This window comes from Amphiura filiformis, chromosome 3 (assembly GCF_039555335.1).
Source record: "Amphiura filiformis chromosome 3, Afil_fr2py, whole genome shotgun sequence".
NCBI classification, from domain to species: domain Eukaryota; kingdom Metazoa; phylum Echinodermata; class Ophiuroidea; order Amphilepidida; family Amphiuridae; genus Amphiura; species Amphiura filiformis.
In genome coordinates, this window is record NC_092630.1 from 19,096,575 (window position 1) to 19,123,377 (window position 26,803).

At 37.1% G+C, this 26,803-nt stretch overlaps 1 protein-coding gene across 1 annotated transcript in view; it reads right to left on the reverse strand.

Annotated features, from left to right (window-relative positions):
* The window catches only part of LOC140148163 (polycomb group RING finger protein 3-like), an 81,465-nt gene extending 57,441 nt beyond the window's left edge, over positions 1 to 24,024 (reverse strand). The window contains exons 1-3 of the mRNA XM_072170025.1: positions 23,912 to 24,024; positions 5,333 to 5,461; positions 1,761 to 1,866 (exon numbers count right to left, since the gene is read on the reverse strand). Of these exons, the coding sequence (XP_072026126.1) occupies positions 1,761 to 1,866; positions 5,333 to 5,377 (151 nt within the window). The 5' untranslated portion in view covers positions 5,378 to 5,461; positions 23,912 to 24,024. The remainder of the gene's footprint in view (positions 1 to 1,760; positions 1,867 to 5,332; positions 5,462 to 23,911) is intronic.
* Between the last annotated feature and the right edge of the window lie 2,779 nt (positions 24,025 to 26,803).

Below are 26,803 nucleotides of genomic sequence, written 5' to 3' on the forward strand. Positions count from 1 at the left end.
ACATCATATTTACTCCCTGTCTGTTGACCTCCTGCAGAGTTGGATGCACAGCACTATGCCAGTGTCAAGTGTAATATGTATCACCCACCAACATCAACATAGCCTAATGGGCTCAACAACTAGAACAGTACACAACTACTCTGTACTATTTTGTCATTTGTTTAATACAAGCTAGCTAGATGCATGAACTTATTTTCAAGCATTTCATCACATTCTCCATCACTGTGCCCTGAATACACATTTTGTTGCCTCGATAGCATGCAGCATTACGTGTACTAAAAGCATGAGAGCCCCAAAGTACATTTTTACACAAAATCTACAAGAGTTGGTACTTCTTAAGTGTAAAAAATGGAACACTTTGTGAAATCCAGTATCCATCTATAGATGTACCTTCACTGCTCCTGTTTGAAATAAACACAGCTCTTGGTTCCCTGCTGCAAACTATTTTGGCCAGTGATATCTTTTTTTCCCTTTTAAAAATCACAGTTGGCCCCACCCCCAATTTGGTTCGTAATTTTTAACACACTCGGTGTTGTCACCTCTGCAGCCTGAAATGTTTCTAAATGTTTCATTTACAAGCCACGCCTACTATCAGAAACACCAACGCTTTGGTAAGAGCAGCTTTAGAATTCACATGTCAATCACTTATTATGAACTATGCATTGCACTTGTAGCAGGCAGGATGATCATTTGGTCATCCATAGTGGCAAACCCTATTACTTTGCCCCTCTTAATAGGAGTCACTTTCACCACATTAACCCTAACACCCAAAAATCTTACAAAATCTTACGATGAAAAAATCTGCGCATGCATGAGTCCCAGGGTCTCGCGATGACGCAATCACCCTAAGTGTTATATGCGCACGGAATTGCTGGCCGGGCAGCAATAACCCGTATAGCTACCGGTCCGTGATCGGGTGCTTGGAATGCGAGGGGTCAAAGGTTCGAAGCCCGGGGGTGCCAAGTCAAAAATTCTTCTTCTCCTTGACTTTTTCGGATCTTCTTTGACTTCCGATCCCAAAAAGCAGGGTCCAGTGTTAGGGTTAACTAAGATGTATTTTTCCAGATTAGAGCCTACCCTAACCCTAACACCCAAAAATCTTACAAAATCTTACGATGAAAAAATCTGCGTGCATGCATAAGTCCCAGGGTCTGCGATGACGCAATCACCCTAAGTGTTATATGCGCACGGAATTGCTGGCCGGGCAGCAATAACACGTTTAGCTACCGGTCCGTGATCGGGTGCTTGGCATGCGAGGGGTCAAAGGTTCGAATCACGGGGGTGCCAAGTCAAAATTCTTCTTCTCCTTGACTTTTTCGGACTTCTTTGACTTCCGATCCCAAAAAGCAGGGTCCAGTGTTAGGGTTAATGAAGAGTTCTACACCTAGTTGTATTGCTTGATTCAAGGCACCACAGATGATTTTTTTCTTGTAAAAGCAACATTAATTTGATGCCACTAACAGGTTATAGTGCAATCAATCAGATCCTTTGAAATTAGGATCTCATATTCATATCGCATTCACAGGCTTCATGTACAAGTACAAAAATTTTATCATCCATACTGAATAGCAGGAAATTTTAATGTTTTTATTTTCACAATTAATTCTAAATCTGTGAATTTCAATGCCAGCATTTATATAATGAACAGAAGGAATGTTACATTGGTGAATGAATTACAGCTTAAAATGTGCCACTGTACAATTTGCAATCGATGTATAAGACGGAGGTATGAAATTTGACAATTTGCGACAAGTACTTACATGTATGTAGACATTCTGTGATTGTCGTTGCATCAATGAAGTACCCATTACATAACTTGCAACAAATCTGTTCATTTATATCCACCAGACGAACGGAATGGTCGATCTAGGAAAATAGAAACACAATTCAAATTATATTATTAACAAAGATACATGTAGGTATAAATTTAAAATGTGGTGCTAATTGGTGGAATATTGTATCCGACACCCAAGGGTGGGGGTGGGGGTGGGCTACTTCAGTTTGATTTTGGTAAGGATGTGCCTCTAAGAATCTGAAAGTAGACCCCTGTATGGTCATTTGTATTTTAGTAGCCCCCTGGTTTGTGAAATGAATGGGCATTGTCAGGTTATTCATACAGGCATCATAGGAGACAGTGGGAGCTAGTGGGTTGGTTTTTATCCAATTAAACATCCTTAAAAATGCCTACAAACAGGGCTCGAAATAAGGAGGGCCCAAGGGCCCTCGGCCCCCGAAAAGCAGTGAGGGCCCAAATGGCCCGCAAAATATGTGGCAATTTTTCTCACTTTTTTGTGGGGTTCATAGGTTAAAACCAATGGCCCAAAGTTGGGCCCACAAAAATTGGTGAGGGCCCTCAAACATTTAAGATCAAGGGCCCAAATGGCCCTCAGCAATTCTGGCTTATTTCGAGGCCTGCCTACAAATATATGTTTCCATCTTTGGGAAACAGTAAAATTGCACAATACTACGTACTATAAAATATGAAAGTACTTTATGGTTTACTTTCTCAAAATCAGAGCGGGTGGGAGAAATCAACCCCTGTTCTCCCGTGGCTATGCCTCTGCTGATGTGACAGGTGACAAGTCAAAATTAAGTGAACATTTTAAACAAATAAAAATCTTGATCACTAATTTACTATTATAACTAGTATTAACTTCATGTTCTACTTGTATCAATGACACATATGATCTGTGCTGTGTCACTTCCCTAGTCGCAATTGTAGAACAACACTGCCTACTAGGGAAATCCCAATTTTGTTCTTCCCTGCGGGCCTTGTATAAAGGTTATGCAGTCCAAATTGCAATTAGTATCATCATGATGTTAACTTTGGACACATTCCAGCCAGACTCACAAGTTCAGTCTATTTCGGAAATATCAAATAATATTTGAAACTTGGTTTGAATAAACTTGGATGCTATAGTTTGGATGGTGAAACAGGTTTGCATACAATATTGTATTAACTTGAATAATGTTTAAAAGTTTATAGTTGCCATAATTTTAAATTATATTAGCCTGGCCCCCGGGGGGGGCACTCCAACTTTGGAGGTGACGCGTATGTAGGGCTGTTAAGACCCCCTTTTTCAGCGTCGCTGTCACCCAAAGACCCCATATTTTTTTACTTAACACATGCTCTGTCACCCAAAGACCCCTATTTTTCCATTTGATCTGTCACCCAAAGACCCTTACAAGTCCAATTTGAACAGCAACTTTCATTTATCATGGATTTTGTTACTTATTTTGAAAAAACAAGGAAATTTGAAGCCATTTAGAGCTAGATACTCGATTTTTGAGGTTTCTGTGGCGCTTTTTCAGCTCTCACCCAAAGATTCCATTTAAAAAAAGGTCATGCTCTCACCCAATGACCCCATATTTTTCACATTTTGCTCTCACCGAATGCCAAAATCATGCTCTCACCCAATGACCCCATATTTTTTACATTTTGCTCTCACCGAATGCCCCTTAGTGCGAAAGTGCCAGCCCTACACCTATATCCATTTCATATTGAAGTGCCCCCGGGGCCTGGCCCAGACTAAGTTGGTTTTTGTATTTAGCTGTATGCCAGCGCCACTATAGATGAGGTGACATGTGTTTACATTTGATATGCCCTCTGTTGGTCTGTGATCAAAACTGTCAGGCAAAAAACACTATAGTTTACATGGAAGAAGTTAATTTTTATTCATTAACTTTGGTTTCAAAGCAAATAATACAAAAAATGGTATCAATCTTGTTTATAAATGCATCAAGCTATATACATAATATCACACAAAACTTCAAAGGTTTTTAAAAGTTGAGTTTTAAAGGGATTTATGTGGTCTGTGAGACACTCCTATGTTGTTATTTTGCCTGACTTGAAACAACAGAGGGTGGTCTGAATGTAAACATGTGACATCATAGGTCACCTCATCTATAGACTCTGAATTTCAGAGTCTATGATGCCACAGGCAATTGCCCTGATTTCTTTTAAAAATGTAAACTTGGGAAAGTTGGGAGTATGTTTTCTTGTTGTTTATGATGTGAAAAAGTGTGAACGCTGTGACTTTTAAACCTAGAAGTTTATCATTAGGCCTGTATAGTAATCTGAAACGTGATCCACACTGTTTATTGTTCCGTATCAGAAGATATATATCAGAGTACATTTTAAATATTGCACCTTTAACTAGTACTTCAGCCTGGCTTAAAAAATTGAAAAGTTTGTATATGCCCAAATTGTATTTCATATGATCGCCATCAAGCCATGATAAAGTGGCACATAGGGTACAGTAAACACCGCAAGATTCAGTCAAGCGCACAATCGCCCTAGGCAAGCTGGCCTCATATAGAAAACTAACAAAAGCACAAAGCATGCAAAGCATGGAGCACTTGCTTTATGAGGACTTGTCTGTTTGCCCCAGACTGACTGCTAGCTTGCTGCTTGCTGCAGTCACTTGCTCTAATCATAACACATTATCCAGGCTCGCCATAGATAGAAGATGAACAAAAAAATGTGTTCTATTTTGATTTTTACTTGACATCTCCGCAGCTCTCAAATTTATTCCAGAATGCAATTTTGAAATTTTTGGTAGCATGTATTGAATCTGAAAATTATTTGCTAATATAAATAATATGGCTTGATTCAAATTCCAATCCCGGGATTCCAATCACCCACAACAAATTACAATGCATTACTGAAAAGTGAAAATTTGTACATACTTTTTACCTGACAGTCTCTACATGTAGCATATACAGGGTGAGTTAATAATTATGCTAAACAATTCATATCCCCAAATGAAGATCTTCAATATGTCTGCGACATGTAGTAACACCCTTTTACTGCACAGCAGCTGAAGGGAGTATCCCATTATGCTTTGCGGTACCATAATAGAACTGAATATGCCATAGAAAATGTACACAAAACCCCTCACTTCAACTTTAAATAACTCATTTAAATCAGGGACGCTTAGACTTTTGTTTGCAAAAATATGACCCCTAAAGTATTATGAAACTATGCATAGCTCTCAATATCTAAGCAGCTCTTGTTTATATTTTGTATACATTTGCTAAGGGGCATGCAGATAATACTGCAACGCATGATGGGATACTCCTTTCAGCTGCTGTGCTTTTACTGTATGATAGTGGTAGCTATAGGAGTCCTGAAGTGGGGCGATTTGCAAGAAGGAAACATGGGAGTAATGCTGGTTTTGGTGCTCTGAGATTTTAATGTTTGGGGCCAAAAAATCAAGCTCTACTGAAGTAAGAAACAGACAAATAAATAGCATCTTATTGATTGTAACATCTTGAACAAGATGTGACAAAGGATCCAGGTGACCACTAAGCCAGTTCAGAGTGTCCTTACCATGGGGTCACCAAGACCAAAGGAGAAATCATCATAGTCATCCATGATTGACAACTAGCATCAGCTCCGATTGACAGCTATTGTCACTCACTCCTCCTCTTCACTGGCTGTGCAAGGGGACTCCTCCCTCTGGAATAAGAACAACACAAGAACACATGTATATTAGCCTTTCAGACAAATTACTGTAAAACAAGAACTACATTTTGCATAAGAGGGGGGGGGGGCTGAAAAAGATGACAACAAAATTTCCTGGGAAAATTGAGTTTATATGCTTTTCTATGGGGTTGACCCATAATTTTCATGTCAAAAAGGGGGCCCTGAAATTTTTGAAGTCTAGCTGTAAAGGGGAGGGGGCAAAAAAATTTTTGCGATGAAATTTTTTGGCATCGGGCCCCTAACAAGTGTTTGTGAACGGTCCATTATCTCAAATTTTGATGGGGTGGAGGTGGGGAGGGATTTTCTTTAAAGGACATTTTCATGCAATGTTGTAGTTCAAGACCGTAGAACATGAAAATTCAAATTATTTATTTGTAATTCTGCATTGAAAATCCAAAATGTTGCAATTGTGAGAAATTTGGGGTGATAACACTGAAAAGATGGTAGTTTGTAAAATTTCTTATAAACTTTTTATTAAATTTCATTTTCATTTGAATTTTCCATGTAATGTGTATATTCGTTAAGGCATTCAAGTATTTTGATGAAGAAAGAAACAATTTTGTTCAAATTTTTGGTGTTTTGAAACCCTAAACGAGTCAAATTGTAAAATATGCAATGCAAAATTATACTCATAGAATAAAGGGATAAAACAAGCCCAACATAATTTACAATATTTTGGCACTGCATTGATGAGGGTGTACATGTAAGCACAGAGTGTAACAGTCTATGATGTACATGTATGCACAACTACACTAGTAATAGTAGCTGACTAATTAATTAATTACTTAAACAATTAATACACAATTCCATGCATGCCTTGTGTGTTCATCAGAGTCAGCCAATTATTATTGATCCCAGACCAGCCTACACTGTTTCTGGTGTTACAGAGCATAGGAATTCATCATAGATTTTATTTGTTCCTCTTCAAATTCTATTTACATGGCCCATTGATCATTTTACAAAGCCAATATTGTGTGACCTTTTGTAAGCTACTCTCCCATGATATCCTATTTTGGTTCTGCTTCTTTCTAGCCCTTTAATTTCCATCCCAAACAAAAAAACACAACGAAGATCTCTTTAGTTTGTTGCAAAACACAAAATGTATGCATACACAATCTGAAGCAATATTTGCCATTTTGAAAGAAACATGAATTGCAAGCCAAAGATGATCTGCAATTTTGCACCCCAAAATCCCCAATTTTTACTGTTATACCAGTATTACAACAAAGAAAACTTGTTGTTATCCTTCCACTTGAGGTCTGAAAACAAAAGCACAGTCCATTCTGATTTCAAAGCAACTTTTGAGGTTTACAAATTTTTACAGTAGAATAAAGAATTCCATGTGATGACATGTTTTTAGTTTTGGCCGATCAAGATCCAGTTGATCAAGATCCAGTTGATCAAGATCCAGTTGATCAAGATCCAGTTGAATCGACCTTGAAACGGGACTGAAATTGTTTATTATTAGGCTTGTAGGTCACAATCCGGAGGGGGGGCGGACACTCAACTTAAATTTTGGTAGGGGCGTGTGGCGCGGATGAGAGGAACTTTGGTAACTAAAGAACTGATTTGATGGGGCTTGATGAACTGATATTTTTGCGGGGTATGTGAACTAAAATTGGGCCAAATTACTACAATCAACGAAATTAATAGTTTGCACCAGGGGGGGTCACTCGCATACCAAAGTGGAACGCATGCTCGTCCCCAAAATCGTCGAAAAAGGGTTGATTTTTGGCATTGTTTCGACGTTTAGGGTATATTTTTTCAACTTCAGTGGGTTTATTTTAGAATTTACGCCATTTAGGGGTCCATTTTAGTTTCTTACGCCGAATTGCGCCATATTTTAGGGGTAAGATTTACAGAGCCTTACGCCAATAAGGGGTGAAATTTTTCCACACTGATTACGCCATTTAGGGTCCATTTTTGAGGGTCTGGGACGAGCATGCATACCACTTTGTTATGTGAGTGATCCCCCCGGGAGTTTGCACACCTTGACAATATGTTGGAACTTCATTGCCACTCTTGATAGTTCAGTGAAATTAGTATAACTATGTTTGATGAGAAGTACATGGCTTCTCCTTTCCCCTTCCCTTCCCTCCCCCATTCCCCCTCAATCAATGTTAGGAGACTGGAGAGCCCAATGGAAAAAGTGCATGAAGATCATCAACATTGAACTGGGGGAGAGGGGTGGCAATTTACATTTAGTATCATGCCAGAGTGTGCCAACATTTATTTCCTTGATTGTAGCTTTGAAGCTAAAAAAATCAGATTTTTTCCAAATTTGAGTTTGAGGCTCTACATGTATGAGCTGGAGCATCATGCAGCCTGAAAAAGGGACCCTTGACCGCAGCACATGTACCCGTACCACCTTTAAATGTGAGTGACCCTCCCGCCCCCTGACCGACCGGCACTCAAGGGAATTTGGTCTTGCCGACCAGCACTAAAATGACAAATTGTCCTCAAAACAGCTGTCAAATGCCATTACTGTCAAGTAATTGGCATTCTGATTCATTTTTCTCTTATTTTAGCCGGCACTTATGTTTGGCTAGCTGCAACCTTGCCCCCCCCCCCACCCCCAATACCTAACATACGTGACTGATGAAGGTATAACTTGTCAATTAACTCTACATTAAGGATACTTGAATCCGTAAATATGGCACCACTCACCTTTTTTAGACCAAGGCTGTTTTTACTATTTACCAGTGAACCATTGTTGATGCTATTTCACATACATGGGGGCCAAAAATCCAGAGAAAGAATGAGACCATATATATATTGTTGAAATATATTTTCTTCTTTTCTTGATTTTGAATGATAATGTTACCAAGTCATAAATTTTATTAAGGTAAAATTCCAAAAACCAAAAAATTGCAATAATTCACAGATATTTCCTGACTTTTGCCATTTCATCATCGTATCAGTGTCTTCATTATTTGTGCTATCTATACACATGTATTATGTAAATTGGCCATTCCATCTTTACAAAATGTGTTATTTTCATGCAAACAAAAGGCTAAACATGGCATTATGAGATTTGTTTTATATTATACTTGACTCCGTCCAACTGCCTCCGTGGCCTAGCATTAAAGACATGGATTTATGAACAATGAGTAACAGATCGTCGATCATTGGTTCAAGTCCCATTGATGCCACGGAACTATTTTTCTTTTCATAATGCAGCTACACCCCTGGCCAATTTTGTGCCTATTTTTGCATTTTTCTCAAAAACTATAGCACATTGGTGACAAGTAAGATATGTATATTATAGGGGCAAGGACTACGACTACTGCACTGAAAATTCAGCAACTCAAGGCAAGTAGTTATTGATTTATTGATCAAATGTTGGTTTTCCCTCATTTTTGACTGTAACTCCACAACTGTTGTCTGTGCTGAAATAAAATCTCCAGTGCAGTACATGTAGTTGTAGTCCTTGCCCCTATAATATACATATCTTACTTGTCACAAATGTGCTATAATTTTTGAGAAAAATGCAAAAATAGGCACAAAATTTGGCATGGGTGTCGTACCCCCTTAACCCTACCCATTTTTTTCTGCTTTCGGAAGGGAAGGAAGAAAGGAAAAAGGAGAGAAGACAAACAAAGAAGTCACTTGGTACCCCAGGATTTGACCTTGGACCCTTCACATGCCATACAGAAGATCACCAACTTGTAACCACATGGGTTTTGCTGGCCTGGTCAGCGATTCTGTGGGTACAGTCAGTGGTATACGATTTAGGCTGACTGCATCATGGCATCACATGGAATTTTGAACTGAGGTTTATTCAAGAAGAATTGTGGCCTCCAGTTTAAAAAAACACTTGAGTGCATGTTTTTTGATTTAAAAAAAACTCGACGACAATCAAGAATTATCTGGAATAATTGCAACATACATGAAAATCATGATCTAAGCAAAAATTTGCGAAAATATCAGAAACTTAAGATCAAATCCCGAATCAAATACGAATTTTGAGATTTGTTTTCACCTTTTTGTTTAAAAAAAAGACTTAAAAAATGAATTTCTTGATTTTCAAAGAGGACTACGCGCACAATTTTTCTAACGCCCGCAGGAGCTTTGAGACACAGGATTTAATTAAGATGGCCTTACAAGATATTGAAGATAGTTTTTCACAACACAATGCATGTATAAGGGATGGACACTTTACTTTAGAAAGGGTGCATCCACAGGTTAGTGTAGGTTAGACTAGTACTACATTTGTACTGTTGAGCTATCAGGGGTGGATCAAACATAATAAAAATTCCCTTTAAAAGGGAAGGCCAGCCTCAATGCAGAAGAGGTCTTGTAAATAGTTTGGGTCACCGTGAAAGGCATTTTTTAGGATCACGCTTACATCCATGTTACATGACAGTTCACCAAACCATCAATGGTGAGAACATGCACACTGAAACAGCAAAAAACATTAACTCCTATAACTCCTGTCAACTCTTTAATTCAATACTCCAAATTGTTCTGTATTTTTGTCTTTACTGCTTTTTACCCATGCTTATTATTAAAATCAAGAAATACACTGCAGTTGTTAGTTAATTTGCTATGTTAACTCAACTTACATGCACATCCATGCTTAACAGGTGTGCCCCCTTTTTCTAAAACAGAACCTGTACATTAAGTAACAGTCATTGAAATGGGTTTAAATTGATCAAATAGTCCAGTAAAAATCTGAATTCTTTGGGACCTGATTACATGTAGTACTATATTTTTCCAAAACACCAACCACAAAACTTTTTTCCTTGCACACAATGATTCCTGGAAACAACATTAATACACAACTTTAAAGTTTGTGAAAATAATATTTTTAGATGTAGTACATGTGTATCCCTTCATGCCTCAAACAACAAATGAAGTGGTTTTCCAAAACTCACTCAAAAGATTTTGGCTATATTACTGTAAATTTTACTTTGATTTACTTTTTCCAAAAATTTCATTATATAGGATGTGTGACACTGAACAATATTTATTTTCAAAGTGAATAGTGTAGACTTTTTTCCACTTCAAGTCATCTTTTCCCTTTAATGCATTTTTGATATGTTTAGTTTCTGTGAAATATGGTAAGTTGATCGGAGACGTAGATAGTGGGTGGGTGTACTGACTAACGCTCGCTCACAACCAGTATATACGTTATCAGCTTTAAATATTGATCACTTCATAGAAACTCTCTCCTCATTCTCTCTCTGCCTCTTTCTTCATCTTCCCTCCTCTCCACTCCTTTCTTCTCATTCCATCTCTTCTCTGCCTGTCTTTTCTTCCTTTGCATTTCTTCTTTCTCTCCCACATGCGTATATGTATGTATAATGCAAATTTAAATTCTCTTTTAACATGATAATTGGACCAAACTTGATCCAAACAATCAAACAATACAATTGATGTTGTATAATTATGCTAATGACCTGAATATAATTGAATACCTGAGTGGAAGAAGGGCCCAACTCCATCAAAACTGTTTTTGAGATATTAAGAAAAAACTTAATATTTGGAAAAGTTTTATAGACAAAATGTTTTCATCTTCAGGGGACCTTAAATACATGAACATACAATATTACCGTATTCGTCCGAGTATAGTCCCACGGTTTTTTTAGGTCAACCATGAATGATCCTAGCATTCAGGTCTAGGTCCAGGGACACTCCAAAACCAAAAAAAAACCTTTAAATTCGAGTATAATCCCACCCCCCAATTGTGAAAAATGGTGGGACTATACTCGGACCAATACGGTACATACATTCAAAATTATGTATAATGTTTCCATGGCAACGGTACAGGTCTTAATACGAGATGGAGTTGGGCCCTTTTTCCACTAATATACTGCAAGTGCCAGTTCCGTAAGCAGATGTGTTATAAATAGCTACAGAAATTTGGTAATTATCCATTAATTGTGCAAGTAGAAGCATGTAATATGTTAGGAAAAAAATTTATTGTAGTGAAAAGCAGATTTCATGGATGAACAAAATTCCTCTTTTTAAACCCAATATTTGTGGAAGAAGGGCCCAACTCCATGGAGTTGGGCCTTTCTTCCATGAAAACCATGATTAAGTGTACGTGGAAGACTATTTAGAGAGTGGATCTCTGCTCATCTTTCACGCACAATGAAGAACAGTCATTCTCGGAATAAAATGGTGGGTCTAACTCATTTTTGTAAAAAATTGGAGTTGGGCCTTTCTTCCACTCAGGTATTCAATTGCAAGATATTTATCGGTAGATGTGGCATTTATGACAGAAACATCATCATATATGCTAATTAAGGGGTGGTGCAATAATTATGTGTACCCCCAGGTGGTGAATTATAGGGGGGGGGGCAAAGATTTTTTGGCAGGCCAAAAGGTGGGGCAAGCATTTTTTGGCAGGTCGAAAGGGGGGTTAAGCAATTTTTGGCAGGTTGAAAGAGGGCACTGTTTCTATATTGCGCCCGAAAAAGGTGTAGGAAAATGTCAAATAAGCAAAATTTCCTGCTTGCTTCGCTCACATTCACTGTGGCTCACATTATATGAAAAGACAATTTAAAGTTTTAAATTCAGGTTCCCCAAATATCTTGCATGTGTAAGTGGGGGGGGGGTCAAAGATTTTTGGCACATCAAAAGGGAGGCAAAGGTTTTTGGCATATCAAAATATTTTTGGCATGGCCAAAGGGGGAGGGCAAGCAATTTTGGCAGACCATTTTGAGAATTCACCACCCTGAGGTACACATAGTTATTGCGCCACCCCTTAGAGGTTAGGGTTAGAGGTTAGGGTTTAGGTTTAGAGGTTGTTTGTCTTAAATGCCACATTTACCTATTTATCAATGACAAATAGTTTTTGGTCAGAAACAGGTTTTTATCCAACAATGATCATAACCACCGGTCATAACCTCACTATTTTAACCCTTAGAATTTAAATATTTGCTTTATGCCTATTTTCTCCTGAATGATTTTGTTTCTCCAGTATTTCGGAAGGTGTGCAGTGGGTAAGTTCACCTGGCATGCAAACAAAGACTTTTGGACACTATGGCTAGCCACAGTCTAGTCTAGCTGCACTCAGGAACTTTTGTGTCTTAGACATGCTGATGACAATCACTAATGGTTGCAATAATATCCTGCCGATCAATTTAGGGCTGCTACAAATACGCAAATGCATTATTTGCAGTATTATGGAAACAAATCTCCAAAAAATTACAATTTTGTATCGAAAAGGTGTATATTTGTAACTTCTTAAATGGGTAAAAAAACATTTCCGCTGGATTTTAAATTTGCAGTTCTGAAAATCAGCGCAAAAACAAAAGCTTCATGAAAATTTACCACTATTCAGTATAATCCATCAATGCCGACATTTTATTTGGAAACAGCTCTTTAATAAATATTTTGTGCATTGAACTTCATCATTCTATAGTGTTTTTCATACAATCTGTCAACCTGGCCTTGATGCGGCTGACGTTTTCATCATGTCCTCAGAAATGCAATTTCATCATGAGTTTTTCTTTGTATAAAACGGCATCAATTTCTCTGAAAATAGTCATTGACTTATGAATATTTTTCATTACAGCACTTTGATATTAAGGGATCTAAAATGAGCGTTTATTATTTTTACAGTATTTTTGTGGAACATGAGAGCACCTCAGACCTATCGAATTGCATTCTGAATACTGAAGCATGTCTTTCTGATACCAAATAATTTTCATTTTTGAAAATCACAATATAATACAAATTTTATGACAAATTATAAAATTTAATATTTTTCAAATTTTGATATATAACAGTCCTCGGTAAATTATATAAATCTAATGACATATTCTTAAAGTGTATTTAGCTGGGAGGAAAAGCCGATGGTCAATTGAAAATTTTGACCTTTCATATTGAAGATATGAGTTTTTTTCCCAAAGACCTATTTTTTTTTGGTGTTTTGGGAAAAATCCATATCTTCAATAATGAAAGGTCAAAATTTTCAATTGATCGTCGGCTTTTCATCCCACCTACATACACTTTAAGTATAAATCATCAGATTTATAAAGTTTACTTCAAGTACTGTTAAATATCAAAAATATCAATTTTAATAATTTGCCATAAAATGTGTATTAAATTGCTAATTTCAAAAATCAAAATTATTTGATATCAGAATGACATTCTTCAGTATTCAGAATGCAATTTGATATGTCTGATGTGCTCTAATGTCCCACAATAAATACTGTCTAAACGTTCATACCCCAGCCCTTAATGCTACAACAAACACACCCCATTTTACTTACTAATTTCATTTCAATTTTCCTCACATTAATTAATATTTTAACTTAATTTCTGTTCTGCTTTGAGGGGCTGAGCAATATTATTATGAGCCCAAGGGAGGCTAAAAAGAGAGGGAGGCAATGAGGACGGCAAGCAATTTTTGGCAGGGCCAATGGGGCAGGCAATTCATTTTTGGCATAAAAAAAGGGGAAAGGAAACATATTTGCCAAGACAAATGGGGGACACAAGATTTTTGCCATACATTTAATCAGGGGCACCTACCGAGGGTACCTATTTTGTTTGTACTAAAATGCTGTAAAATGCCTGAAAACAGTAACATTGGAAATATTCAAATATGCCAATTTTCCTGCTCTCTACTTGCATTAATTATTACAAAATTATGTGACACAATCAAGGGAAATGAGTCGGATGTCGCTAATAATATTGATTTTGAGATATTGGCAAAGAAAGTGTTAAAATTCTTTTGTTTTATATTGTTTTCAGCAATTGATAAATTGACGTAACTTCACAAAGAAAAGTTGTATCAACATGGGGTTTTCAGTTTCTGAAAGCTCTAAATATCCTCTTTTCCCTTGATCATGTCACATATCTCCACTATTTAATGAAGGTTTGCAAAATTGGGTTCCCAACATTTGGCATGTCCAAGGGGGGCAAGTTTTTTTGCAGACGATGGTGGACGACAGTCATTTAATGCGGCAACAGCTGATCTAGCGTAAACAAAACAGACAATATGACGGCAACACTGCCTGGACGTTGGACGCCCCGAGCCGAGGTGCGTTTTTAGCTCTATTGGCTCTGTTAGTGTTACAGAAAAAAAAATGCACAAAATATATTTCCCAGTGCCATGTATACATTTTCACATGAAAATAAATAATTTTGGATTCAAAATGAATGTGAAGAAAAAAAAATTATTTTAGCCAGAAGTGGGAATCGATCTCGGGACCCTCTGCGTGGGTGTCGAGATTCTTACCGCTAGACCACGTAAACATTGATACACAAATTGGAGAAATTTTTAGTATATATCATAAACATATCGTGCGTTATTCATACAAAACATTTAAAAAAACAGTACTTACAATGAGGTTCACTGTCGAACCTCAACGGATTTAGACTGATAAAATAGTGCTTAAAGGAGGATTTCGTGATCCTAGCATCCTCTTTTTATGACATTTTTCAGTAGATATCCACAAAAAAAGCTTATTTCCAAAATGTCAGTTGATTCCGATTTTGCGTTTGCGAGTTATGCATGATTATGTGTATTACACTGCTCCATAGACAATGTGTTGTAATTTCGTTCTGGTGCACCAGAACGAAATACAAATTTGGCGATATTTTTGCTAAACGAATTAATCTGCAAGAAATATTTGGTACATAAACATTATGTAGCCAGAGGTATCCAGTGGTGTAAAAATCTCAACTTTTTTTTGGGAAAAGTGGGGGGATGAGGCTGTGGATCACGAAATGCCCCTTAACATGCATACACTTTTGGAATTATTTGAGACATTTGAGACATTGAATATTGCTACTAGTGGCTGCCACAATCATTGTATAGTGCACTGTATTTTTTGAAGAAATCGGTAAGGCAAAAATAGTAGAGGGACTGGTGAACAGGAATAGAGATAATTATGGTACAGGTATATCAATATCAAATTGCCCAATTATAGCCAATGTATTTTTATTATAATATTTCTACAATGTATGTACTTGAACACCCTTTTCCGCTTCATAAAACATTTTAAATCATGTTTAAATATGAGCAACATGACATTAAATTGTAATAATTTCAGAAAACTTGCCATCATCTGCTGTCAGCAATATGTTACCATCTTCTGCCCTTTTGATGAACTCTATTCACTGATGAGGTACTCTTGATTATCCACTAATTTTGCGGCCTTGATGTTCATAAGTCACAATAAAATGGTATCATGAATGTTGTTACCAAATTGTCCAGAATCAATTGACAGGCAAATAGTCAATACAACCCAATACATACAAGAATGATATATACTTGCCCTGTCAAGGGCTTTCCATCTATCACTACAGCGTGGGCCAAAAACAACTTTACCCAATTCAAAAGGTTCATATCTCAAAATTGAAAAGTCTGCTACAGATTGTTTTCACATATTCGTAAAGAACATCTAGTATAGAGTATTTGTTGAAAAAACTATCCAAAAATGTATTAAATTAAAAACGTGACTCTAGTTTTAAATCAAAGAGTAAAAATTAAGTTTGTCCACGCGAAGGCCTACTAGCTGTCGTGTCGCATCACTTGCAATTGCGAGTTCGATAACGAATGAGAACCACTCAGTATACGCACAAATTTGTTCAGCAATTTTATATAACACAATCAAATAAATCAAACATGAACAATTTAAATGTCAAGCTACGATATTTCGTCATGATATGCAGCTTACACGCTGCTAAGATAAACACAATTCTCTTCAAATATGCGCAAAGCAATTGTAACCTCAGACCTGATTTTTTACGAAATGTTATCTACAAGAAAGTTTGAAGTTATTGAACTTATTGCGTTAAGTAGTATGTTCGCAAATTGTTGCGTCGACAACTGACTCTGGGGTTAGCTGCAAGTTCCCTTTGAACCGCTGCAATATTTGCAGCTGAACGACCAGTTCTTGGACGTCCACTCCGTGCTTTGCATTTATTCATCACACTTCCGAGGTTGTGAAAGTTGTTCATATGTGGAGTTATAGTAGGTTTCGGTGGGATCTACGTTCGGGAAACGAATCTGAAATTGACGCTGCACTACCTAAAAGCTTTCTGTTCTTAATACTAAGTATACCTCTGCCATAAAAGTCATCCCTTGTGTTGTGAATTGCCTTATCTTGACACCTTGCAAACCTATTTAGAAATAAGCCACGCAGTCACAAAATGCACAAAGGCCTATTTAAAATTCAAAAACTGCGCCAGATAAAACCTTTGTAATTGTGTAATTTTTATGCTAATTGTTGGTCAATGACAGGAGTGAAGTTCGAGTACATGACAAGTAAATGGGGTTAAAATCGGTTGTATTTCTTTCATGCATGTAAAACAATCATCACTTTTCAAAGACAAACCAAACGTGTTTACCAATTACATGTATGCCTAACGCATATGTATGCCGTACTCTTAGCAATCGGAAACATACCATTGAATTACGTGTGGACAAAGTGATTTTTGACCCTCGGAGGTAGAACTAGCACCATTTTGTTAATTTAGCTTCTTTTGCTTTCATTTCTTCATCACATACTTTTCGAAATATATACATTTAGAATATGTAACAATATTATGAATAGCTCTTCTACAATTTGAGCTACCACCCTCTGAAATTGGGTAAAGTTGTTTTTGGCCCACACTGTACATGTAGGCCTTCAATACACATTGCACAGACTAGCCCTGGACCAAGTGCCGTGACCAGTAATCTAGTGGTTCTAATCCCCGGTTCTAATCAGTGGGTATTTTCAAGAGGGTTCTAAAGTCACACTTGTTTCCATAGATTTTGTAGCCTTCACAGGCAGGTCTCATTTATTTTTTCTTCATGTTCTTCTTTTGCTTTGTTTTGTGTTTTTTGTTTTGAGCGCTACGTTCTAAATGTAGCAGCACTATATAAATATTTATAATGTACATGTATGTATGTATGTTCTTGTTTTAATCTAGTGGTTCTTGTTTTAATCTAGTGGTTCTTGTTTTAATCTAGTGGTTCTTGTTTTAATCTAGTGGTTCTTGTTTTAATTCAATGGTTTAGGTTAGTGGTTATTGTTTTATTTAAGATTAAGCTTGTTGGATGTCCATATTTCGTGGTTAGTAGTGCTTTGTGCGCTTCGCACGCCCTCTCGGCCGCTTCGCGACCTCGTTGGGCGCGCTTCGCACGCACTCGGCCGCTTCGCGGCCTCATAGTCCTAGGAACTGAGCCAGTTCTATGCACAGACATACAAAGAACTACTCTTTACTACAGCAAGCTGTGTTGATGTTTGAATATGTTTATTTGTTTGGTTGGGGTCCCGAGTTGGGGTCTCCTGTCAGTCCAAATCACTGCCAGTCCGAACCCCCGCTAGTCTGAATTTTTAGAGTTAGGGTTAGGGTTAGGTTTATGGTTAAGTTTAGGGTTAGGGTTAGGGTCAGGGTATGCGTTAGGTAAGCTTAAAATTCGGACTAGCCATGGTTCGGAATGACAGGGTTTCGGACTGATGGGTGTACCCGTTCTGTTGGTCACTGAATGTCTCCATTCGCTGTAGAAGTGATGTTGTAAAAGGATTTTAAACTACCATAGCAATAGGAATATATCACCCTGCACTACAAACAGGTTGCACTCATCCCCTGTGATGTCTGCATATCATACACCCTGTTCACATTAGACAATTTCTTCATTCGACAAAGATAAGTTAATCTTGATTTAAAACTAATCAAGCATGCGTACACATTATGTTGAATGAAGTTCGAATGACGACATTGCACTGTACACATTTTCATGAAAATTAACAAAGCTTGATCAAAGCTATCATCTGCATTTCTTCTTTGAAGAAAACATTTACCAGGGCTAACTCCTTACTCTTCTACCTCTGTCCACGTTTTGCCCCTTGTGTCATCGGCCATGGTTAATGACTTCAATCATAGACCATTTAATATTGACCAGACTCTAAACACACTTTCCAAGCTAATTTTAATATAATAAGTCGGGAAAATTCAATGAAAATGTTTAAAATAATCCGGGAAAATAATAATAATTAATATCAAAATTTTCAATTTCAGAAATTACTATATTGCAGGACAATAGCAAACTAGCACTCGCCTTAAAGTTGAAATGTTCATAATGCCCTTTTCAAGGCATCGGACTGGAGAGCTTCCCCTGCACTCATTAAAAAGAAACATTTTCATAAGGGTAGTTTAACAATTATGAAGTTGTTCTGATGACCTGCGCGAAGCGCAAAAAAAATAATGCTATTAAATTGCAAATGTTTGTAAATTTTTCTCAGTATTACGAGCAGGGGTGGAACTGTCCTCTTTCCCCAAGATGTAAGTAGATCCCTGGTGTTGACGAATGGTGCAGTCACTGCAGTGCGTGTTACCAATCTTGCATATTGAAGCTAAAATGGTCAAATAGGCCTATGATGCCAAAAGTGGAACAAATACGCGAGGAGAGCGCAAAACTTGGCACTTTCTACAATAAAATTGCAGTGGTAAGACTCTGGACCGGTAATCCAGCGACCGGGGTTCAATCCCCGCTGAGTCCTGATTTTTTCTCTCTCAAATTTTTCATGTCAGTTTGCTCGAGCCTTAAACACGTCATTTAAATCATAATTTCTTGGGCTTGCATCGTTTATTTGCGATCCTCGCATATTAATTTATGTCTTATGCCCTGCTAGGGTGAAGCATATAGGCCGCCTCCTTCTTCATTATTTAAAATAAAAGTAAACAAGAGTACCGTATGTCTCAATTTTGGCCCAGTGAAAATTATTTTTGGCGCACACAAATTTGCAATGCTGTATTACAATTAGTGGGAAATTACTGACTACTGAGCCAAAATTTGGCCAATTGGGAAGATAATGTCTCATTTGGCACACCCAATTTCCAGAGAGAGTAAATACTGGTGCCCATGCCCCAATAAGTGCCCATCCAGGGTATTTTCAATTTGCTATTGGTATGGTACCATTACCGTAATATTGAAGTGACAGATAGACGTCGATACAGTGAAATAGCTGGAGGACTACAAGTCCTGGGTAAACTTGCAATACATTTTCTGCATCAGAAAAGCTACTCGTACTACATGTAGATCGTCTCAGGACCCTTTTATAACCTACATCAATTTGTCTCTAATAAACGCCCCTTACATGTACGAACAAATTAGGTAAACCAGGTAAAAAATAAGCGCCCACGCAAAATGACTTTGTTAAGCGCCCTGGGTGCTTATTGGAATGAATACGGTATTTTGTTTACAGATTAGGCTACATGTAGGCTAAGTGTTTCTTTATAATTCAAGAGTGTCAAGTGTCCCATCAGGTAACTAATATAATGGTCAACAATTAGTCAGTCAAATGAGTGATTTTTAAAAATCTCCAAAACTTGAGGGGGGAAACTCCCCTCCAACCAGGGGTGTAGCCAGGATTTATTTTGGAGGGGTGGCTGAGTGAAAAGAAGCCTGGCAAGAAGGAGCAAACAGCTGAGACAGAAACTAGTCTATAGGCTGTAGCCTATATCTACAATGTACCTCGAGTCACCGGCACTAGCTTTGAAGTTCAGCATGTGCTGCGTTGGCTTACATAATATATATGCGGCACGTTGATCGCTCGCATAAAAGCATGTACACGCAGTCACGCACCTGCTATTAAAAGCAGAACATGCTGAACTTCAAACCTAGTGCCGGAGAATCTGCAAACTGCGATTCTCATCAAATTTCTAATTTCAGAGTCTACACGCAAATTTTGATCAAGGATGAAAAGTGATTATATTCTGCTCATTTGGTACTGATCTGAGTATAGACTTGCATGCAAGGTCCTGAAGTCAAATGAATGTGTGTAATAGAGTTCAATAAAAGGTTAACCTTCAGAGTTCACTGACAAAGTTGTGACAGGCTACAAACACCAAACCACTGACTGCATTTCTAGTATCCTACTCTATTCCTAAACCTATTGGTCCTGACTCCCTCAAAAGGTTACAGGCCGGGGGTCACTCCCATTGTGGCCTGTACACCATCCGCGATAATGAAAACGCGTAAAAGGGTCGTTTTTAGTGGTTAGGCACGATCTGCGCATGTAGCGTTTAGGGTGTCAAAAACATGCAAAATTGGAAAAAAGGGTAGCAAAATTGCAATTTCTAAATACGCGGAAATGAAATTTAGGGTATGAAATTTGATGTTAGGAATGAAATCCCTGTTTAGGGTGTCGTTTTAGCCAAGTTTTAAATCCTTGTTTAGGGTGCTTTTCAAAAGTTGATTATCGCGGATGGTGTACAGGCCACAATGAGAGTGACCCCCCGGGGTTACAGGCTTGAAATATTGTGTCACTTTTTATTATAATAGTTACATGTAATACAAGTACTGGCTTTCACCTTGCCATTGGTCAAGGTTTGTGCAAGGTTAAAAATTGAAAGAGCCCATGGCAAATATCAGATAAATTTAGATGGAAATAGGTTTGTTGATTTTTAATGAATTTACTTAATTACCAGTACATATTGTGACATACCTAGCTATTATGTACAGTGTTTGACAATCTAGTCATACACTAAAACACATCAAAATTTGCATATCAACCTCATTGCAGCTAGGCAGGTAGTTGAATGTTGGTCTAAAAGAAAATTTTAACCATTTAAAACACTTTCACTTACTTGAAACTTAAAATGAAACCCCCCTCAATAGAAGGACTCCAAAAACAGCATCTTTTATGCACAATAAAATAAATGTCAATCCTGGGCTGGGGGAAGAGATCAAAGGAGCATGAAGTTATGATGGTTTTCAAACTGCATAAAACAATTCACAATAGTTCATCCGAATGACAAAGGGGACATGTATCAGTTACAAACCTCAGATTGTGTCTGCGAGATTCCATGCAAGAACTGTAATAAGACCTACATTGGTGGAAAATTAAGTATCATGGGTGCTTATTTAGCAATTAAAATCACATACAATTGTACTGGTCTGAAAATAGTAACCAAGTAATTTAGAAACATGAAACAGGCAAGCTTTCTCAATAAACACAGAGGAAGTATCATTTCCTGCACGCTATAACATTTATGAATGAAAACTTATTGCTACAATCCTGTCTGGAAGTGAAACAGTTGATACTGATACTAATAGTACAATTGTAAAGCTAACAATTATGAAATGACGACTACATGGTTTAGCCATTGGAAGCATAAATAAAACTTGTACATAATTCAATGGTAAAAATGAAAAAATACAACTCCACAAAATTTAAATGGTGACTTTTTCGATGATCCTCACATTTTCTCCAAAAAGGGACAATCCAAGATTTTTCACATACAAAATATTTTGCCAAACAGAACAAATAAATAAAACATTTCTTGAATGGCTACCCCGGGATGGCTATACCTAAAACTCCAAAGTCGGGGGCTAATCCAGGTTTTTGAAAAAGGGGAGGGGTGCTCATGAAAAATTGTCCACTGTGCAAATAACAAAAAATTCAGGAGGGGCCTCCCCTAGGATCCACCTAGTCCAATCAGACCCAGAACAAAATATTAATTTCTGACACGATCATGTCAGAAATTAAAGGAGTATTTCGTGATCCTAGCATCCTCTTTTTATGACATTTTTCAGTACATATCCACGAAAAAAAGCCTATTCCCTAAATTTCAGTTGATTCCGATTTTGCGTTTGCGAGTTATGCATGATTATGTGTATTACACTGCTCCATAGACAATGCGTTGTAATTTCGTTCTGGTGCACTTCACGATATCTTTGCAAAACGAATTAATCTGCAAGAAATATTTTGTACATTTACATTATGTAGCCAGAAGTTTCCAGTGATATAAAAATCTCAACTTTTTTTGAGAAAAGTGGGGGGATGAGGCTGTGGATCACGAAATGCCCCTTTAATATTTTGCATATTAATTTTTTACTAATTAATTCATGCCTGTCGAATATCGTGTAAAATTGGTCAAATATGGACTTAATTCATATGGGTCCCTATTTTCTGCAAAATACAAAATGGATAGGGTTTTGCAGCTTGAGCTGCATGTTTCAGATTTGAAGCAGGTTTGACTGCCAAAAATGGCAAAATATAAAGTTTCAAAAAATATTGTTTTAAATATGTTTTCTAGACTGAAATTTTGTGCAGAATTCATTTCTGAAGTCAGAAATGCATTATCTGTCATTGTTTTCCTTCAGAGCATTACAGTAGAGGCATATGCTTTTGACGGAAATAAAAATATGAGATCCATAAGTGACAACATCATCACAACATATTTGAACTCTATTGGCACACTTATTTTTTTTTCTCAAATATTAATCTGTACGTCGAATACCCAAAATATGGTGCCAAATACAGGTATTTAGCATCATTTTCCAATAAAAACTATAAAATAAAAAGCCCCTCATCCTCCTAATTTTTAAAAACCTGGACGAGAAACATATTTTTATTTTTACTTGGCCTATAAAACATCAAAAACCATGTAAATAATTATTTTATGGAATCTTTAAAGTTGACATCTTGTTCATTACATCACAATATTATAAGGCAAAATAAAAAAATAAACATGTTTCACGTCCCCTCCCGCTTCCTTTTTTTGAGGTTTCCTCAAATATATTTTTATTTTTTGAAATTCAGTTATAACTTTTCAAAAAATATGTCTAGGAAGTTGGAATGCTTTCTATAGCCTTGTTTAAGATACAAGAAACATTTTGGGAAGGTTTTGTGATCATTGAAGGGGGTGTAACTCTCAGAACAACAAATAAAAAAGGGCCTCCTCCTCTTTCCAGGCATTATTGTATACGCTAAAACAGCTTTAAGTATGGGTATTTACACCAATTTTGCGATAAAAAATAGAAAATAAAAAGCCCCCTCCTCCTCCTTTTTTTCGAAAACCCGGACGTGAAACATGTTTTATTTTTTACTTGGCCTAATAATATTGATTTGTATTTTCCCAGTTGAATCAAACCATGAGATATTTGGCCACTTGTTTTTTTCGGGCACCCAACAACTTGTTGGATGATTTGACTTGAAAAATCTGCATGGGTACATAAACAGCTGTGATCAGCAGACAGGATAGCAGCATAGCTCTACAACTGAGTGATTAGATATCAACCAAAAAAAAAATTCACTGCTACAATATTTGCAGTGCACCAGTTTTGCAGGAAAAAAATATGGGTTAAAAATCCAAGAAATAATCCACTTCCCTATGATGCAGCAGCTTCAGCTAAAATTTTATAATACTAGCTACACAATGGCTTGCCTCCAAGTTCTTTTAACGCTACTCTCGACAAAGGAAAAGCACGCCGGAAAAAAGAAACCGATATTGGGAAAATAAAAGATAATTCACTATCACTATTTCGCCGGCCGGTGTGGTACGTGCGGTCACGGTAGCATATCCCAACCGGGTGATCCCCGCAGAGAATGCACTCACAACAGCGTCTGTGTTTCTCGCTGAAAATCTCTACTCGATTATGATAGCTTTCGGACGCTACTGCAACTCTAAATTACAACCGATTTCTTTTAAATTCACCATAATTATGGAGGAGATATTGCTTCTTACCTTGATGTGGTCAATTTTGTCAAATCTGGGTGAAAAACAGAGATATTCCAAATTAAATCCCAGAGATCGTCCAAGGAATGGAGCCTCCGTGTACAACACCCTGCGCCAAGCTGTAGCTGTCAATCAAGCCAATATGGGCGTGGTTATAGTGAATAGCTTGATTAGGTTACCGACTGGCCCGTATGCTGCTGTGCTGCAGCTGATTGACTCCAGTCTTGACTTTTAAATGTATGTGAATGAAAAGGTAAATAGAGAGTAATAAATGGTAAATAAATAAAATATACGATATTGAAAATTAAATAAACTATTGATCTACATAAATAACTGAATTCAAATTTCATTTTTAAAATACTCAGTGCTTTGTGGAAAATTCAAAGAAAAAGCAAAAAACAATAGTGCATCCTGCAGCATGTGGTCTTCATTTCTATCTCATATTTATTTTGATTAGAAATAAAAAGGCATACTAAGTATATAAAAATAAATGCTTGAATAATTATTTTAGGCCTATTGTATAATCAATAATTAAGATTGGTGCTTCATTTGAAGTGGTTAGAAGTCACCTTTTCATTCAATTTCATGGGGTCGACCCCAAACTCAAAGGGAGCCGGTGCAATTATTGCCCCCCCCCCCCTCCCCGGTCTGCAATTTGCTTGCTTCCCACTGTCGACTTGCCAAATAAACTTTACCCCCCCCCTTTTACCCTCCGGGCTCATAATTATTGCACATCCCCTTATATTTCAATTTGGACAGAGAAAATCAGTATGAAAACTGCTCATTGCTTTCATTTAGCTAAAAGTGTATCCCCACTTAAAAAAACCCAACTCCTATAGCTGCTAGCCTAAGCGTCCAAATTTGGTACAATTGTGCACTTTGTGATAAAAGCATGGGAGTTTCAGTCCAATCTCTAGCATGGAAAGTTTGCTATATCTCATAATTATAAGGGTTGGTGCAATAATTATGTGTACCCCCGGTGGTGAATTATAGGGGGGGGGGCAAAGATTTTTTGTCAGGCCGAAAGGGGGGGGCAAGCATTTTTTGGCAGGTCGGAAGGGGGGGGGCTCAAGCAATTTTGGCAGGTCAAAGGGGGGGGGCAAGCGATTTTTGGCACAGATATTTTGGGCACCGTTTTATCAGCATGTGATGACTGTAAGCCAATTGCACACATGTTTAATAAAAAGGCTAAAAAATTCATACACTAAGCAGTCTCACTCAGGATTAAATGTGCTAAATAGTAATTGACATGGGTAGAGAATCGTGTCGCACACAAATTTCTTTTGTTTAATCAAACAACCAAATTATACAAAAAGGTAATGTTGGAAGGTGACCTGACATATTTGGAAAATCAAATTCTTTAAAACTTTAAAATGTCATCCCTTTCAAGCACTCATGCAAAAAGAAAAGGTAAATGTTTTTTGTAAATGTGACTAATTCCTAATGGAATTACCGACATTTATACAGTTTGATATTGGTAGTCTACAGTGTTTTTATTAATGATAATCATCATGATCATGTAATATATTGATTTCAAGTGGTGGAAGGCCCTATTTCAATATGTTTATGAGAAAAATATGAGCTTTCTTCTGATACCAAAATCAGCATTTTGATGAGGTAAAATGGGGGTGAGATTTTCAATCAGGTTACCCACCTTTAAAGGGGCATTTAAGTGATCCACAGCCTCATCCCCTACTTTTCTCAAAAAAGTTGAGATTTTTATATCACTGGAAACCTCTGGCTACATAATGTTTATGTACAAAATATTTCTTGCAGATTAATTCGTTTAGCAAAGATATCGTGAAATTTGAATTTCGTTCTGGTGCACCAGAACGAAATTACAACGTATTGTCTATGGAGCAGTGTAATACACATAATCATGCATAACTCGCAAACGCAAAATCGGAATCAACTGAAATTTTGGGAATAGGCTTTTTTCGTGGATATGTACTGAAAAATGTCATAAAAAGAGGATGCTAGGATCACGAAACACTCCTTTAATCTTGCATTTAAATTCCTTTTATAAACCACAGCAGGTTGTTTGAGGGATTTATTGTCAAAACACTGTGTCGCAGATGAAATATTTTTAGAATGACTACCGTTGATTTATGAACAAGAGCACCAATGGTGCTGTAGCTCATTTTCCCTAATTAAATATGCAAATTAGCTAATTAATATGCTTAACATTTGAGTATTTTTTGTTTATATCAGTTACTTTGTACCAAGTTTTGAATTTCTATGATCTTCACACAAAAACCGATTACACCTGTCTCACCTTAATATAAAGCAGGGCCAAATTTTTACGAGCTGCATAGTCAATAAGATAACAATAATGTTAATTGGACCACTAAGTACTTATCTTGGAGACAAACAACTGGGTGAGAAGGAAAACAAGAAACAATTATATTGAGGGTTTAGGACCATACACTGCAAACCCAAAGTGCCTATATTTCAGCAGATCCTCTAAAATTGGTTTGGCAGTAACAATGAGGGATTAATTAATATAGGCACACATTTAGACCACTATTTGGGGAGTATACAATCCTAAGATCAGACCTCAAATGTAGTCTGATCCCGAGTCGGATAAATAGACTCAAAATTAGACACTATAAGCCCAAAACAGCATAGGGTGCATTTTACACATGGGTGGTTCTGGAATAAGAAGCAAACATGCACTGAAAACGAAACTTGGGGTGACTAACTAAGGAAAAGTTAGTTAAAACAATGTCAAGTACGACTAACCTGTAACTAATACGGCTGGACTGGACTAAACTATATGTTAGTAGGTCAGGATACACTAGGGACTTAACTATCAAAATACTAGTTCAACCTTGACCTACTAATATAATAAATTAGTTCAACTGAGACCTACTAGAGCTTACTAGGGACTCTACTAATATA